Source organism: Argentina silus (genome assembly GCF_951799395.1).
Source record: "Argentina silus genome assembly, chromosome: 6".
In the NCBI taxonomy this organism is placed as follows: Eukaryota; Metazoa; Chordata; class Actinopteri; order Argentiniformes; family Argentinidae; genus Argentina; species Argentina silus.
In genome coordinates this window covers 24434110-24450269 of record NC_139660.1, presented here as the reverse complement: position 1 = coordinate 24450269, position 16160 = coordinate 24434110, and the positions used below count along the sequence as shown (strand labels likewise).

Genomic DNA, 16160 nt, shown 5'->3' with positions numbered 1-16160 from the left:
AGAGGAGAGTGATAGATAAATCAAAGCAACCAGAGTAGTAGGATCTGACCCTACTCACTGTCTCATTCTAGGGGCTCCAATTTGGATGTGCAAACTCTGGTTGAATAATCACAGTTTTCTCAAACACATTGTTAAAGACCAGATACAATAACAAAATTATGCTGCAGAGTATTCTGATTTGTATTTTTTGCTCTGCTCAACTGAAGCTTGTGTTGGCAGAGTGGAGACACTGGCTGGAGGGTGCCATGCACCCGTTCATTTTGTGGAATGACCACAAAAACCTGGCATACATTCAGGGGGCCAAGCGGCTCAACTCACGCCAGGCGGGCACTCTTCTTCACACGTTTCGAGTTCACCATCTCCTACCGCTTGACATTGAAGAATGTCAAGCCAGACGCCCTTTCCTGGCAATTCGACCGCGTCGGCGTGGAGAAACGTCCAGAGCCCATCCTTCCCAGCGCCCTAATTGCGGCCCCGGACTCTTGGGGAATCGACGCTGTGGTGAGAGCATCCCTGCGGCGCGAACCCAACCCCGGCAGGGGATAGGCAGTATGTGCCCAAGGCAACAAGACCACAGCAGCTCCAGTGGGGCATGCATCGACCCTCACCAGCCACCCCGGCGCCACTAGGACCTTGGAGTCTCTCAGGAGGAGGTTCTGATGGCCCACAGCAGAAAAGGACACATGAGCTTTTGTTGCCACCTGAACGGTGTGCGCGCGGAACAAAAGCTCCCGCCAACCCCCTGCTGGGCTCCTCCGGCCCCTACTCATTCCCAAGCGTCCCTGGTCCCACATCTCCACGCCCCCGGTTGGTTCACGGTCCATGTACCTTGGGACAATTCCATATCTAATAATAATATTAATAATACATTTATTTTGTATAACACATTTCTCAGTACTCAAAGACACTACATTCCATAGAGAGAAGAATAGATAAATAAAAAGTTACAAATTGCTAAAGATTAAAAGCAAGTTTAAACATATTTTTTAAATAAATGTTTTCGTCTGTATTTATGGATTGTAAATTAGGTGTAATTTAGCTAATATTAATTTGTATCGAGCTAGCTTTATGTAATGTCAGGGCCTAGCACAGACATTTTGGGGGGCAGGGGCTCAAGCAAAAAAAAGGGCAGTCACCCCACCGACATGCACTATTCCCACCCGATGTTGCCGCACCGCCGCCATCCATAATCACACACTATGTTCATAACACATTATTCCATGAAGAAACCACAGATTTGATGTAGTAATGCAAGTCAGTCAGTGTAAGTAATGCAGTCAGTCAGTTGTTTAGACCAATTCAGTCACATCAGATCAGTGGTTTCTTTGAGAAAAAGTTAGGAAGGATGCAATTTAATGGCATTCAAACAGATCATACCTTTCCAGTATGTACACTTTCCTAAGTGTGGAATGGTTCATGCTCTACAGATTGTATCACCCTGTCTACAACAGAAACTCACACAGACATCACAGACCTTAGTCTTTAATCTTTATTCCAGGAACAGGAATAACAAAACATAAAACACATGCAATAAATAATTTAAATGAATAATTAAAATAAATAAAAAGGAATAAATAGGCCTATATAAAGAAAACATCTCTATAAGGTAATACATGTAAACCTAGCCATACAGCTAAAACACCTGTTTAAACAACATAACAAACATTAAAATGAATAAACATTACAAAGAAAAACTATGATAGGCCTAAATAATAGAAAAGGGGGTCACTAAATCACTAAACTACCAAAACTATGCAAAACGTAACTACCTGCTTCAGAAATGAATTGCATATTTGTAAGTTGTCCTGCATGACGGAGATAACGTCGTTTTAATGACAATTATTAGACTAGCTTGCTTGCTCGCGAGTCCCGAGGCTAGTAATGACGAAATTACAGCGTGAAGGTGGCAAGTCCTACTGACCTACTTCAAGTGTTGTTTAATCGTGGTTTCATAATTAAAACAGTGCCTACCTGAGTGATGTCATTCACCGTAACCGAACTGGGGCTGGGGATGCGGTGCTTTTCGTGACAAGTTGTATTCGGAATGTCGGAAGATGCGACGGTGATTGATTGATTGAAACAAAACCGTTTGGAAGGGGGGGGGGGGTACTTTTTAAAAGTCAAGTGGTATTTATCCAATTAAACATTAGGCAACCATGAGCGCTGTTAAACTCGATCATCGGTTCGATGCCTGCCTGGAGTATGTTTTTTAATGATCGAGTTTTGAATGAACAGATGCTTATGGCTCGTGCTTACTTACGTAGGGTGTGAGTGGCTATTATTAGAGCCAAGATGATTAGCATATTGTTTGTGGTTCCTTATCCCCTATTTACGATGCCCAAATTAAGTTGAATTTGGGCGCCCTTATTTTGAAGAAATCCTCATTTACATTGACCGGACGTGGGTGGGCGGAGTTCCACTATAGCTCCTCCCATCTCTGTGATGAGTCCCATCCAAAACACCCGCGCGCAACACACAAAGATGTCAGCGCCCATGGAAATTGTAGTTAGTGCCGATTCAGCTGGACAATTATGGAATTGCGCTGTATTCGAGCTCCAGTCGGGTACAAATCTCTTGTCTTACCGAGGTGGAAACACTTCTTTGAGGTCTCTCACCGTTTTAAATGGAGAGTACATTCTTGGAGCCCAGCTCGGGAAGAACTTCATCAACGTGTGGGAGATCCAGAGAAAGGTAGGCGACGTTAGCAGTTGTGTGCATCGAGAGGCCTCTGTCCGTATTAGCCTGAGCTGAGCATCGTTGGTTGGCTGGCATGCTTTCCTGCCAAAGCTAGTTGTATAGTAGCCGGATAGCATCCTCCTGGCTCGATGCAGTCCTATGGACAGGTAGAGTCGGAGACTTTTCCATGTATCGAAATAAAAATGACCCCGTCAAGACACAAGATAAAAAAATAAAATAAAATAAATCTTCTTTCACTGACTGTGGTTCGTCGTGTGTTGCCCCCGTTGACTGGCATCAAGCTAGTCTGGCAAAACATACATAAACGCACTTTTTAACTACCGGAGGGCAGTTGCGGACTGGCCATCTGGAGCACCGGCAGAATTCCAGGTGGGCCGGTCGATATGTCGTCTGCGGGGCCGGTGGTAAAGAAAGATATGGGTAAAATAAGAGTAAATGAGGACGCAGCCCACTGCTCCATCTCCCCCGGCGTGTCCTTCCTCCTTTCGCGCAGCCCAGCCTTTCAATACATGGCAAGGACTCCAACTATCTGTCCATAGCAGGACTGTCTGCATAGAGGAGATTGCTATCCGGCTATATAGCAAGGCTTTCATTCATTTGTAGTTAGTTTGCTAACTTATGTTGAAACATTACTCTACTTGCTAGAACATTCGTTTTATGACTCGAGTCAATTCATGATTTACCAGCTATAACGTGTATCTACTGTTTTGCCAGTAGAAAGAACATTTATAGCTAATATGGATACATATGGTATTGAATAATACATATATATATATATATATATATATATATATATATATATATATATATATATATATTTATTTAAGAGTTTAAACATGTTTCGAACAGTGAAATGTTACTCTGTCATATTCTGATTAAACTGACAATGCACCATTATTATTTTTCAGGATCAATTGCAGCAGAAAATCGTGTGCCCCGGGATTGTAACCTGCCTGACAGCTTCCCCCAATGGTCTGTACCTTGTAGCTGGCATTGCTGAGGCTGTCTACTTATGGGAGGTGAGAGAGAAACTACAAGCACACATCAAGCGACTTTCTACTCCATTCAAGATTTCAAGATTCTTTATTCGTCACGTGCATACAAGTATACAGTGAAATGCAAAAGTGACAGTGCCACAGAGTAGTGCAACAATAAGTTTTAAAATAGAATAAAATAAAATAGAAGTAATAAAAAATATAAACAGTATAAGCAGTATAAACAGCAGTGAAGCAATGTACGCAATGGAATGGCTATATACAATGGCAATGACAGGTTGACGGTACAAATAATTACAGTCGAAGATGAGTCTGCCATGGATAATTATGTTTGTGCATATGTGTTATGATGTCATTCAGTGTGTGAGTGACTTGAGGGGGGCACTGGTGGGGTCATCGTTGATGATCCTGATGGCATGGGGGAAGAAACTCTTAGTCTCTCTGTTCTTGCTGCATGACAGCGAAGGCGTTTGCCTGACCGCAGCAGCTGGAACAGTCCATTTTTCAGGGGTGAGGGTCCTTCATTACCCTGTAGGCTCTGATCCTACACCTCCTGGTGTACAGGACATGGAGAGGGGGGGTTGGCGCTCCCATGGTCTTTTCTGCCAGGCATACCACCCTTTGCAGAGCTCGCCTGTCCTGGGCCGTGCTGTTACCGTACCAGACGGTGATGTTGCCAGCCAGGATGCTCTCCACAGCTCCAGAGTAGAAGGTCTGAAGGATCCTCTGGGAGACTTTGAATTTCCTCAGCTGCCTGAGATGGAACAGGCGTTGCCTTGCCTTTCCCACCAGTCCCATCACTACTAGTGTGCCATTATAGGGCCTTATAGGGTGGCAGTTACAATAACGGTTTTAATTAGAGAGAGAGTGATAGACCCCCCCCCCCCCCCCCCCCCCCCCTTCACCATAGGTTTGTTGGTGCACATTAGCATGTTTTCAAGCTGTCTAAAGGAGAATATGGGCTTGATGTCATTGTTAAGATCAGGCACCTGATAAGCTAGGTTTATCAAACAAGTGTCCTGCAGACTCAGTGTTGATTCAAAGCATTACTAATTTCCCTTTTGTCATTTATGAGGCCAGAATATCAGAATTCAGAACCAGAGTTCTTTTTATTTGGCCAAGTATATTTGCACATACAGGAAATTGACTTGGTGACATCTGCTGGGGCAGTGCAGTGGCAGAGCTATGTTTCAGGGACTTAACCATTTTCCAGAATTTAGCTGGGTTTCCACCACTACTTTACAGAGAATCCAGGTAATAAGCTGATTTTGCTTTCCTGGTCATAACAATGCATCTATTCCTCAATTGTCTGAATGACTGCCATTCTTCAGCAGAGTCAGTATGTCTAGCTTTGGCCCAGGCAGTATTCCTTGTATGGATAGCCTCTGAAAGTTCATTCGTAAACCATGTTGTAACGAGTTCCATTGTACACAGAGGCAGAGGCAGTGGTGTGATGAGGGAATGGTCCCGTTTATTACGATTGTAAGTCTTTTAGAGTCTCTGGCTTTCCAGCCCTTCAAAAACCCTCGGCGACTTTTCAGTCGTCCTCCTCCCCAAAGCAGAGGCACACACATCTTAAACCATTTCGCAACAGGTGCGCAACGAAGCCTCGCTTTCGTAAACCCTGGCCACGGTCCTGTAGCTCCCTCTACAGGCTGAACGCTGCATGTCCCCCCACATACCCCCACCGCCCGACACAGGCCGGGGACACGACGGCCGACAACCTACCCCCCCCCCCCCCTGCACGGGAGAGGAAGTCTGCCACGACCATCTGCGCCCCCGGTCTGTGCACGACCGAAAAGTTGAAGGGCTGCAACGCGAGATACCATCGGGTGATCCTCGCGTTCACATCCTTCATGCGGTGGAGCCATTGGAGGGGAGCATGGTCAGAATAGAGGGTGAAAGCGCGACCCAGCAGGTAGTAGCGGAGGGCGCCGACCGCCCACTTGATGGCCAGGCACTCCTTCTCCACTGTGCTGTACCGGCCCTCCCTCTCCGATAGTTTGCGGCTCAGGTACAGCACCGGCCGGTCAGCCCCCTCCACCCGCTGGGTCAGCACTGCTCCCAGGCCTCTATCCGACACGTTCGTCTGTAGGGAGAAAGGAAGGTTAAAATCAGGCGCATACAGGACCGTCTCTCCACAAAGAGCGCCCTTAACCCATTTGTGCCGGATGCTGCGCGACGCAACATTCCGTCTACCGCCGGTTGCTGCGTTTCGCAACTTTGAATCTACCGCCAGTTGCTGCGTGGCGCAGCATTTTTGATTTGTCGTACTTTTCATGAGTGCAGCATATAATGCACTGTCATTGGTTCAAATACATATGAGGTGGGTCTTGTTGATTTTTTAAAACCACATGAGCACCCAAATGTCGTGTGGTTCGCCGAAAATCAATCAGACATACACGTGCGTTTAAAAAATCTACGATAAACGCACGTGTATGTCTGATTGATTAACGTGATTTTCGCGAACCACAAGACATTTGGGTGCTCACGTGGTTTTAAAAAATTATATGCTGATATAGCATTATATGCTGCACTCATGAAAATTACGACAAATCAAAAATGCTGCGCCACGCAGCAAATGGCGGTAGATTCAAATGTGCGCAACGCAGCAACCGGCGGTAGATGTCGCGCGGCATTCGGCACAAATGGGTTAAGGGCCTCGAATGACCCCTGGCACTGGCTCGACCATTGGACCGGATCAGGGGCACCCTTCCGGGTGAGGTCCGTCAAGGGACTGGCTAGCTCTGAGAAACCCGGCACGAACTGCCGGTAATAGCCAGCGAGCCCCAGGAACGCCCTCACCTCCTTCTTAGTCCTGGGCCGTGGAGAGGCGGCGATGGCAGCAGTCTTTTCAACCTGCGGCCGCACCTCCCCTCGACCCAAGTGGTACCCCAGATACCGGATCTCCCTCCGCCCGATCACGCACTTCTTCGGGTTGGCCGTCAGCCCCGCCTGCCTCAGGGACCGCAGAACAGCAGCCACACTCTGCACATGCTGCGCCCAGGTGTCACTGTGAATGACAATGTCATCCAGGTAGGCCGCAGCATAGGCATGGCCGCAGAATGCGGTCCATGAGGCGCTGAGAAGTGGCTGGGGCTCCGAACAACCCGAAAGGGAGCACCGTGAACTGGTATAGCCCGAGCGGAGTGGAGAATGCAGTCTTCTCCCGGGATATCGACGAGAGTGGAATCTGCCAGTATCCCTTCGTGCAATCCAATGTTGTGAAATATTTGGCCGTGCCAAGCCGGTCCAAGAGCTCGTCAACCCGGGGCATCGGGTAGGCATCGAATTTGGAGACCGCATTAATCCTTCTATAATCCACACAGAACCGTATAGCCCCATCCGGCTTGTTGACAAGCACGATGGGGCTACACCAGTCACTGCGGGACTCCTCGACCACACCCAGCTCCAGCATGGCTTCTAATTCCCTGCACACAATGTCTCGTTTGTGTACTGGTAACCTATAGGGACGCGTGCGCACCGTTAAACCCGGCTGTGTTTCTATATGGTGGTCGATAAGTGTAGTCCGACCGGGCAGGGGAGAGAACACGTCGGCCAACTTAGCTTGCAAATCTGCAACGTCCGTGGCCTGGCTAGCAGAGAGATGGTTATCAATACCGACCGGAGTGCTAACTTTTGATTTTGGGACTTCCGGTCCGAACTCATCTCTCTCTGGAATTATTGTAGCCAGAGCAACAGTGATCACGTCGTTCCATTTTTTAAGGAGATTTACGTGATACACCTGCAAGCTATCCCCCCGGTCCGAGCGTACTACCTCATAATCCACGTCCCCCATGCGACGTGTGACCACAAACGGCCCTTGCCACTTCGAGTAATTTCGTGCTGGAGGTGGGTAACAGTATGAGCACCTTGTCTCCCGTGAAATAACCCTTCCTCCCAATTTTCTTTAAGAAGGTCTAGGACAGCCCGGGGCTTACGCCCGTAGAATAGTTCAAACGGGGAAAACCCGGTGGAAGCTTGGGGGATTTCCTGTACCGCAAACAGCAGGGGATCTAGCCATTTAGGCCAATTCCGACTATCCTCGTGTACAAACTTCCGGATCATTGATTTCAAGGTCCGATTGAACCTCTCACAAAGGCCATCAGTGGCCGGGTGGTAAACACTGGTTCGAACCGCCTTGATGTTCAACAACCCTTACAGTTCTTTGAGGGTGCGTGACATAAAATTAGTGCCCTGGTCGGTGAGAATCTCTTTCCTTGCCAATAAAATCGAACCATTATACGGTTTAGTGTTTTATCATAACCTAAATGGCCCGCCATGGGGTTGAAATGAGCCGCCTTGAAGACCATTTCCCGGCGGCTACGGGGAACCAACAACTGGGTTACTTCCTCCTGACTATGTGAGTCACGACTTACTCTGTATAACCTGTCGCTGATAATCGCAAAATAGGGGTGGGCGCGCACTGTGTCTGGCCGTACCAAAGTACCATCAATTGCTATCACTTGGTCATAGGCCGATCGTAGGGTCTCGTCACGAGACTGCTCGAGGGGGAAGTCACTCGGCAGTGTCACGAGGCGCCGCCTCAGCACAGAGCACATTACACTCCTGCATGTCCCCCCACACATGTATTTTATCTATCCTTTATCCTTAGATTTTTAGTTGGAGCATGTTTGTCAGCAACAGAGTTGGTATATTAGGTTGGTTACCTATTAACTGCATTCGGGTCACGTATGTGGGTTGCGTCAGCGTCAATTATGCGTGCACTTTCAATTTATGGCAACTTCTTGTGAAGTAAATACAGTAGCCTTAAGGATTCCATGCAACAACCTGTTTGGATAATGCCCTGTTTTATATTTGAATAATCTGATGCTGTGCATGTTGTGTATTTTGTAGAATTGCATTCGTGCCCATTAATTTAGTAATTTCCCAGGAAAAGTGAAGTGTTTTGCAGAAAGAACCCTGCCGACAATTCAATGTATTATTATCATAGATTTTTTTACATCAAAATATCTTTAATTGGAGTGTATATCGCAGCCAATCATGCAATTAACTCTAATTTGTGAAAAGCCTAATTTGTGGGATAGTTTGACAACCATAACTATTACTTGGACTACCTGTTTGTCCATCACTGCACTCCTAGCAGTGATGGACAAACATTGTTACTTAACACACTGTGTTAAGTAACAATGCATGGAACATAATAAACAGAGAAGGTTCTACCTTTAATTTGTCCAACATCAACACAAATTTGTCTTATCCGGCTGAAAACATTTTCTGTTTTCATACTTTCAGACCCCCAAGGCTTCACCTATTGTGAGGATGACATTATCGGTCTTGCTGCGGGTTTTTTTCAGTAGGTGTTAACAGGAGGAAAGGTTTGCACACTACCTGTGTGATGGCGAACATGCATAAAGATGTCGTCTCTACCGTTTGACGTCATACAACGCTACGACCACGGCCATCATTCTGCCACACATTTCCCAAAGTGCATTGTTTGCTAATTTGCTCTCTGTTTTTCCATTCCGTTTCAGTAGGCTACAATATTACCAGTACTTGCTCCTGCACATAGTACACATTTTGTTTTGGAAAAATTCTGTGTGTGGAAGGCTAATGGCAGCGATGGTAAGCCACGAATGACGTCATGCCATCGTTGTGCACGTTCACTGTAGAGCATTTAATAATAATATCAGTTTCCACACAAAGGTTTGGCAGAGACTTTTGGCTATATTTTGTTAATAGCTAAGCATATCTAATATTGATAATCTGACTCCAATGTAATTATCACTGTGTGCAAAGAATTGTTGAGTCTGTGCAGATTTAGTGCCAGGAAGGTAAAATAGAATGAATCACATGAGGCTGTATATACTGTATACTTATACAACTATTACAAGGCGAATACATCGAGAAATGTTACATTCTAGTAGAGAGAGAGAGAGAGATGACCACAGGTTATTCAAAACAATGCTACTCACAACATGATGAGAACCTCACAACAGGACACAGGAAAGAGAGAGAATGTATCCCTTTGCCCCTGTTATATAGGCTTACGTATTTAAATTAGGAGCTGTTTTACAAGGAGACCAATCGGAATTCAGTTTGACACTTCAGAGAGCTCATAGCCATTTGTTATACTGGTGGAAGGACAACTGAAGAAGATATTGGCAGAATTGAAATTCTCCCACTTCATCACCATTAGAATTGATTTCTTGCCATCTGTGTTTCACACACCAATAAGTTGGTCTTTCTGCTTTCCTAAAGTGAAAGTGGGTATTCTACATTGATGATAGGCTACTGCTCTGGTCAATTAAACCATTTTTTAATATACAGTGGCTTCGGAAAGTATTCAGACCCCTTCACTATGACACTCTTAAAATTCTCAAATGCAAAAATGTCATCAAGTCACTCAGTAAGTTGAGTCCATCTTAATGCAAGGATAATGGTTAATGTGATTTTGGAATTGATATCTTTTGTTTTTATAGGGTCTCTGATTTGCATAACAATTGCATACTGTGTGGATCAGGTTGTCATTACAAACTCAGCAAATGGAGACAAACAAAACTGCTCAGGAATGCTACCCTGAGGCCTGGGGAGACTTACAAAAATCTACAAAGTTGAATGGTGGACAGGAAAAAGCACAGTCGATGGGACAACATAATCTCAATCACTCTACAAAATAGGTCTATAACCAAAATAATCCCTTAATGGATCTGTCACATCCATAATTGGGTTTGCAACAATGAATTCAAGTGATGGCAAAGAAAAGTGACAGTAAAGAAAGTGGTTGTAAATGTGTGTTTTTGTGTTTACTACAAAGCATTATGTTTAGTGCAAATCCAGCACATGCATTGCAGTTTTTGCACCATCCCTTGTGTGAAGAATAGTGGTAGCTGCATCATGTTATGGGTATGTTTGTCACTGGCAGGGACTGGAGAGTTTGTCAGGATCAAGAGAAAATTATGGCATTTGCTGAGCTGGTAGTGACATCCTATTCCACACAGTGTGTAATTGATTCCTATGCAAACCAGAGACTAAAAACAAAAGATATTCATTCCGAAATCACATTAACTATTATTCTTGCACTCAGATGGACTCAATTCATTTTGTTGAGTGAGTTGTTGTAGATATTTTTGCGCTTCAGCTAATTGTCATAGCAAAGGGTCTGAATACTTATGTACATGAAGTATTTCTCTTTTTCCATTTTAATACATTTGCAAAAATGTCTAAACGTGTTTTCGCTTTGTCATTTTGGGGTATTGTGTGTGGATTGATGGCAAAATCTTTTTTTTTTTTTTTAAATCAATTTTACAGGTCTGAATACTTTCCAAAGCCACTAAGTTATGCACTATAATTTCCTCCATAAAGCAACATAATTTTCATGTTCATATCATTGTTACTAATTGCAGGTCCCCACTGGGAATTTGCTAGCCATCCTGAGTCGGCACTACCAAGACCTGACCTGCCTGTGCTTCACTGATGACAGCAGCCATTTTATCTCTGGAGGCAAAGACAATCTGGCTCTGATCTGGAGTCTAGCCAGGTACAAACCACTTACAAAAACCCACAGTATATATTTGGTAACAGTTTATCTAACCTCCGCCTTGTATGGTCTCTATCAGTGTGATTTAGGAAATGATGGATACAATACAATTCATGGCAGTTTATGAAAGGCTAGATCAGTTTTCTTGGGACCAGTCTCAAAACAAAATGCAAATAGGGATGTCAGGGTTTTTACATAATTGCCACACCGTGATTGAGATCCAACCGCAGTACCCTGCATAAGTAATGGGACAGTGGGGCATTCCAAAAGTTTGGAATTTAAATCAACAGGTGTTTCTGGTAAGTCAGGTGTGTTCCGTCACATAATAATTGTGCAGGCATAAGAACGGCAATGTCTAGTATTGATTCTAGGCTTTGACCACCTCATCTATTGAAACATGGTACAGGGGATGTGAAGTTTGGGCATGTATAGCTGCCACTAGAACTGGCTCACTTGTCTTTATTGATAATTGTAACTGCTGACAGCAGCAGCAGAATGAATTCTGAAGTGTGTAGAAACATATTGTCTGCTCGAGTGCAAGCCTGACTATCTGACTAACTGACTATCCTTGGAACTAGTGGTTTGCACCTTGCAGTGAACTGTCTGTTTGGCTGGTGACACATTCATGCCTACCTCCTGATTCATGCCTACCTCCTTCTTTTTTTTTTTTCTTAATTATGGTGAGCATTCTACAATTATACACTGTAGAAGTCTTCCTTGGCCTACCAGCCAGTTTGCAATTGCTGAGCTCACCAGTGCTCTTTCTTTCTTTTTTTAATGATACAAACTGTAGATTTTGGCTGTCTTTTTGATTTGATTTTTCTGATATTTCAGCCTCATAATGGCTTCCTTGACTTCCATTGACGTCTCTTCGGTCCTCATGTTGACAGACACCAATTGCAGACTCCAAAGGCAAATACAAAGCCTGGAATCAATACTAGACATTGACAACTCTCTTATGCCTGCACAAGTTATGTGACAGAACACACCTGACGAGCCAATTTTCCAATACTTTTGGTGCCCTGAAATAGGGGGACTATTGTATAGAAATGGTTGTAATTTGTAAATGGTGAAACCAATCTGAAAAAAGAAAGAATTGACTTGAAGCTGAGTATAGAGCTAAAAGAAGCCAAAATCCTTCTTCTTTCTAATATTTACGGAGGGCACTGTATATAAAATGAAAGTGGTGGGGTTGAGCTCACACAAAAATGGAATTTCTGTAGCATTCTACAACAAAAAACCTGCCTAATTATTGTAAATAAATAGAGGGAAACCATGAACCATGATCCGTTAACAAAAAACACAAATATAATTTACTATCCACACCTCTTGATTTTGTCTGTAGGGTTAGGGTTAGCGGAATGTTAGTGCCAAAATTCTGTAAACAAATGAAAACAAATTCACATAATTTGATCCGGAAATGCAGATTTGACAGTTCTAAGGCTGAAATGTTGTATTGAAATTCATTGGATACCTAGCATACAAAACAATTTATTTATGTAAAAAGGTTTGTGTGTGGATCGTAGATCTTTGTTTTTTGTTTCCTGATCATGGTATAGATAGTTGCCATAGTTACGAGGAGGGACCGCTGGCAAACTGCTGCCGCGCCTCCCCGTTTTTACCACTTTTATCACTATTTTGGATGCTTCAAATCGATCCATTAAGTTTGTTTGTCACGAATGTTGGACTTGGAGTCCCTCTGCTCAATTCGGCTCGATTCGTCACTCTGCGACACCAAAACATCGGTTTCTGCCTGTCTGCTGCTACTGCCTCGTCGCGCGTTAGCCGGAGGCTAGCTTCGCCGGTACGGTATTGCTGTCACCGCGGAGGACGCCGCCTCCCTGCTACACCTCTACCCGACCGTGTTCACCTGCCGGCCGGCTAGCCCGCCACTAGGCCCCGGCGCCGTGCAGCTGGCTTCCCCGTCTCCAGTGAAGCTCACCATCACCTGGACCACCCACCACTGGACTACATCGCTGCCGATCTCACACCATGTGGATTTTTAATTTGTTTCTCTGGATTGCGCTCTGTCTGACTCTCACGAGCGCATCTCTGCCGCTCCAGTACTCGGTAATGGAGTTGTTACGTCTCCGGACCTTCTCAAGGATCCCCCCTCCTCAGCTTGCATCCCACCACTACATCCTCAAACGACCAAGGTACATCCACCGTGGCTCTGGACGGAACTTTCAGTACACCCAACACAACAGCAACGTAAATATCCGCTCCTTCTGGTCCACTGGGCCCCGCCCCCCTCCTCACACTGCCCGTTCTGCCAGTCCTGTCAATCACAGTGTACTGTCCCCCCTGCTTAAAGCAACCTCCTACACTCCACTCACCTGTCTGAAACTCTGTTTATTGAACACCAGATCTCTCAGTAACAAGGCTCTTCTGATCACTGACTTTATTGTTGACCACAACCTGGACATTCTCTGCCTCACTGAAACCTGGCAACAGCCAAATGATTTCTCCCATCTTAATGAGGCCGTCCCACCAGGATATTCTTTTATTAGTAAACCCCGTGTTACTGGGAGAGGGGGTGGCCTCGCTCTTCTTCACCGTGAGAACATCAAAGTCACTGCCGTCACAGTCCCCCATCACTCCTCTTTTGAATGTCTAGCTGTAAAACTCACAGGCCCCAAACCCACCTTCATTGTTACAATCTACAGACCACCAAAACCCTCTGCTGTTTTCCTCAACGAATTCTCATCACTACTTACAGCCGTATGTGCAATGTCCCCCACTGTGATCCTCCTCGGTGATTTCAACATCCACGTTGACAACCCATCCTGTACCTTTGCTAACGACTTCACATCACTCCTGGACTGTCTTGGTATCACACAACACGTCAACCTCCCAACCCATAACAAAGGTCACATACTGGATTTAATCTGCTGTACTGACATCACTCCCACCAACCTTGATGTCACTGATTTCCCCATCTCCGACCACAAAGCTGTACTTTTTGACATTCACACCCAACTACACAAAGTCAAGGAACAACGGACCATCTCCTTCAGAAACATCAAACATATCAACACCACAGACCTCTCCACCCTGATCAGCTCCTACCCCAACCCTCCCCCAGCATCCTCCTCAGCTGACCTGGTGACTCACTATAACAATTGCCTTTCCTCTTCCCTCACCACCCTGGCTCCCCTGAAAACCCGTTCAGTCTCATTCATTCACACTGCTCCCTGGTTCACCCCTGAACTTCGCCAGCTCAAAACCACTGGCCGTCGACTGGAGCGACTCTACAAAAAGACTGGACTCACTGTACACAGCCAAATGTACTCAGACCACCTCCATCACTACAAGAATGCCCTCACCACTGCCAAATCCTCATACTATTCCAACCTCATCAACACTGGTTCAGGTAACAACAGAGTCCTCTTCTCAACAGTAAGTCACTTATTTCAGCCTCCTAAAACCCTCCCTCCAGACATTTCCACCAATCAGTGCACTGCCTTTCTGGACTTCTTCAGCTCTAAGATCAACACTATTCACCAACAACTGGCCTCATCTTGCACCTCAAACGATCCGCCCTGGATGATCACCACTGGCCAACCTTTCATCAGCTCCCTCTCTGACTTCACCCCAGTATCAGAACACACCGTCACAGAACTCATCCACAAAGCCAAATCCACCACCTGTCAGCTCGACCCTCTTCCCACCTCCCTTGTCAAAGCATGTCTGCCGTCCATCTCCCCCATGATCACCAACATAATTAACTCATCCCTCTCTACTGGTACTGTACCCCCCACTCTCAAACTGGCTGCCATTACACCCATCCTAAAAAAACCCGGTGCTGACCCAGCCGACCTCAACCATTATCGGCCCATCTCCAACCTCCCCTTCATCTCCAAAACACTTGAAAGGGTGGTCGCCGCACAACTACAGTCCCACCTTGACACAAACAATCTCCACGACCCCTTCCAATCTGGCTTCCGTCCAAAACATAGCACTGAAACAGCCCTAGTCAAAATCACCAACGACCTCCTCCGTGCAGCTGACTCCGGACTACTCACCATTCTCATCCTCCTCGATCTCAGCGCAGCTTTCGATACCATCTCCCACCCTCTGCTCCTGGACCGCATGGCTGGCATTGGGATCACTGGTGCTGCACTGTCCTGGTTCACGTCATACCTCACTGACCGCCAACAATTCGTTCAGCTAAGCAACCACAAGTCTGGGTGTTCGGGTGTTTCATTGGGTGTCCCCCAGGGGTCAGTCTTGGGTCCACTCCTGTTCACCATTTACCTCCTCCCCCTGGGCACACTCCTCCGTCACCATGGGGTCCATTTTCACTGCTACGCTGATGACACACAGGTCTACATCTCCTCCAAACCCACTGCCGCCATCCCTCCCACTTCCCTCATCACCTGCCTGGAAGACATTCGGAGCTGGATGAGCAGGAACTTCCTGAAACTTAACGGTGACAAAACTGAGGCACTGCTCATCGGCTCCAAATCCACCCTCACCAAATCACTACACACCCCAGCTCCACCCATCATCATCGATGGATCCCCCGTACCCTTCTCCCCCCAAGTCAAGAGCCTCGGTGTCATCTTGGACAACACCTTGTCATTTACTTCCCATATTCAGAACACCACCCGGACTGCATTCTTCCACCTCCGCAACATCTCCAGACTCCACCCATCACTGACCCAATCCAGCACTGAAATCCTGGTCAACTCACTTGTCACACCACGCATTGACTACTGTAATGCCCTCCTTACCGGACTCCCCACCAAACTTATCAACAGACTGCAGATCATTCAGAACTCGGCCGCCCGGATCATCACCCGCACTAAATCATCTGACCACATCACCCCTGTCCTCATCCAACTTCACTGGCTCCCGGTACATTACCGCATCCAGTACAAAAACCTTCTCCTCACCTACAAATCCCTCCACAATCTAGCCCCCACTTACCTCCGTGACCTCCTCCATGAATACACTCCCTCCCG

The 16160-nt window shown here is 46.0% G+C and overlaps 1 protein-coding gene across 1 annotated transcript in view; it reads left to right on the top strand.

The window, feature by feature from the left end:
• Nucleotides 1–2481: 2481 nt before the first annotated feature.
• Nucleotides 2482–16160, top strand: part of wdr18 (WD repeat domain 18) — a gene marked incomplete at its 5' end in the record, with an annotated part of 75259 nt that continues 61580 nt past the window's right edge. Inside the window, 3 exons of the mRNA XM_083672274.1 lie at nt 2482–2691; nt 3606–3716; nt 11060–11193. Coding sequence (XP_083528400.1) covers nt 2482–2691; nt 3606–3716; nt 11060–11193 — 455 coding nt within the window. The remainder of the gene's footprint in view (nt 2692–3605; nt 3717–11059; nt 11194–16160) is intronic.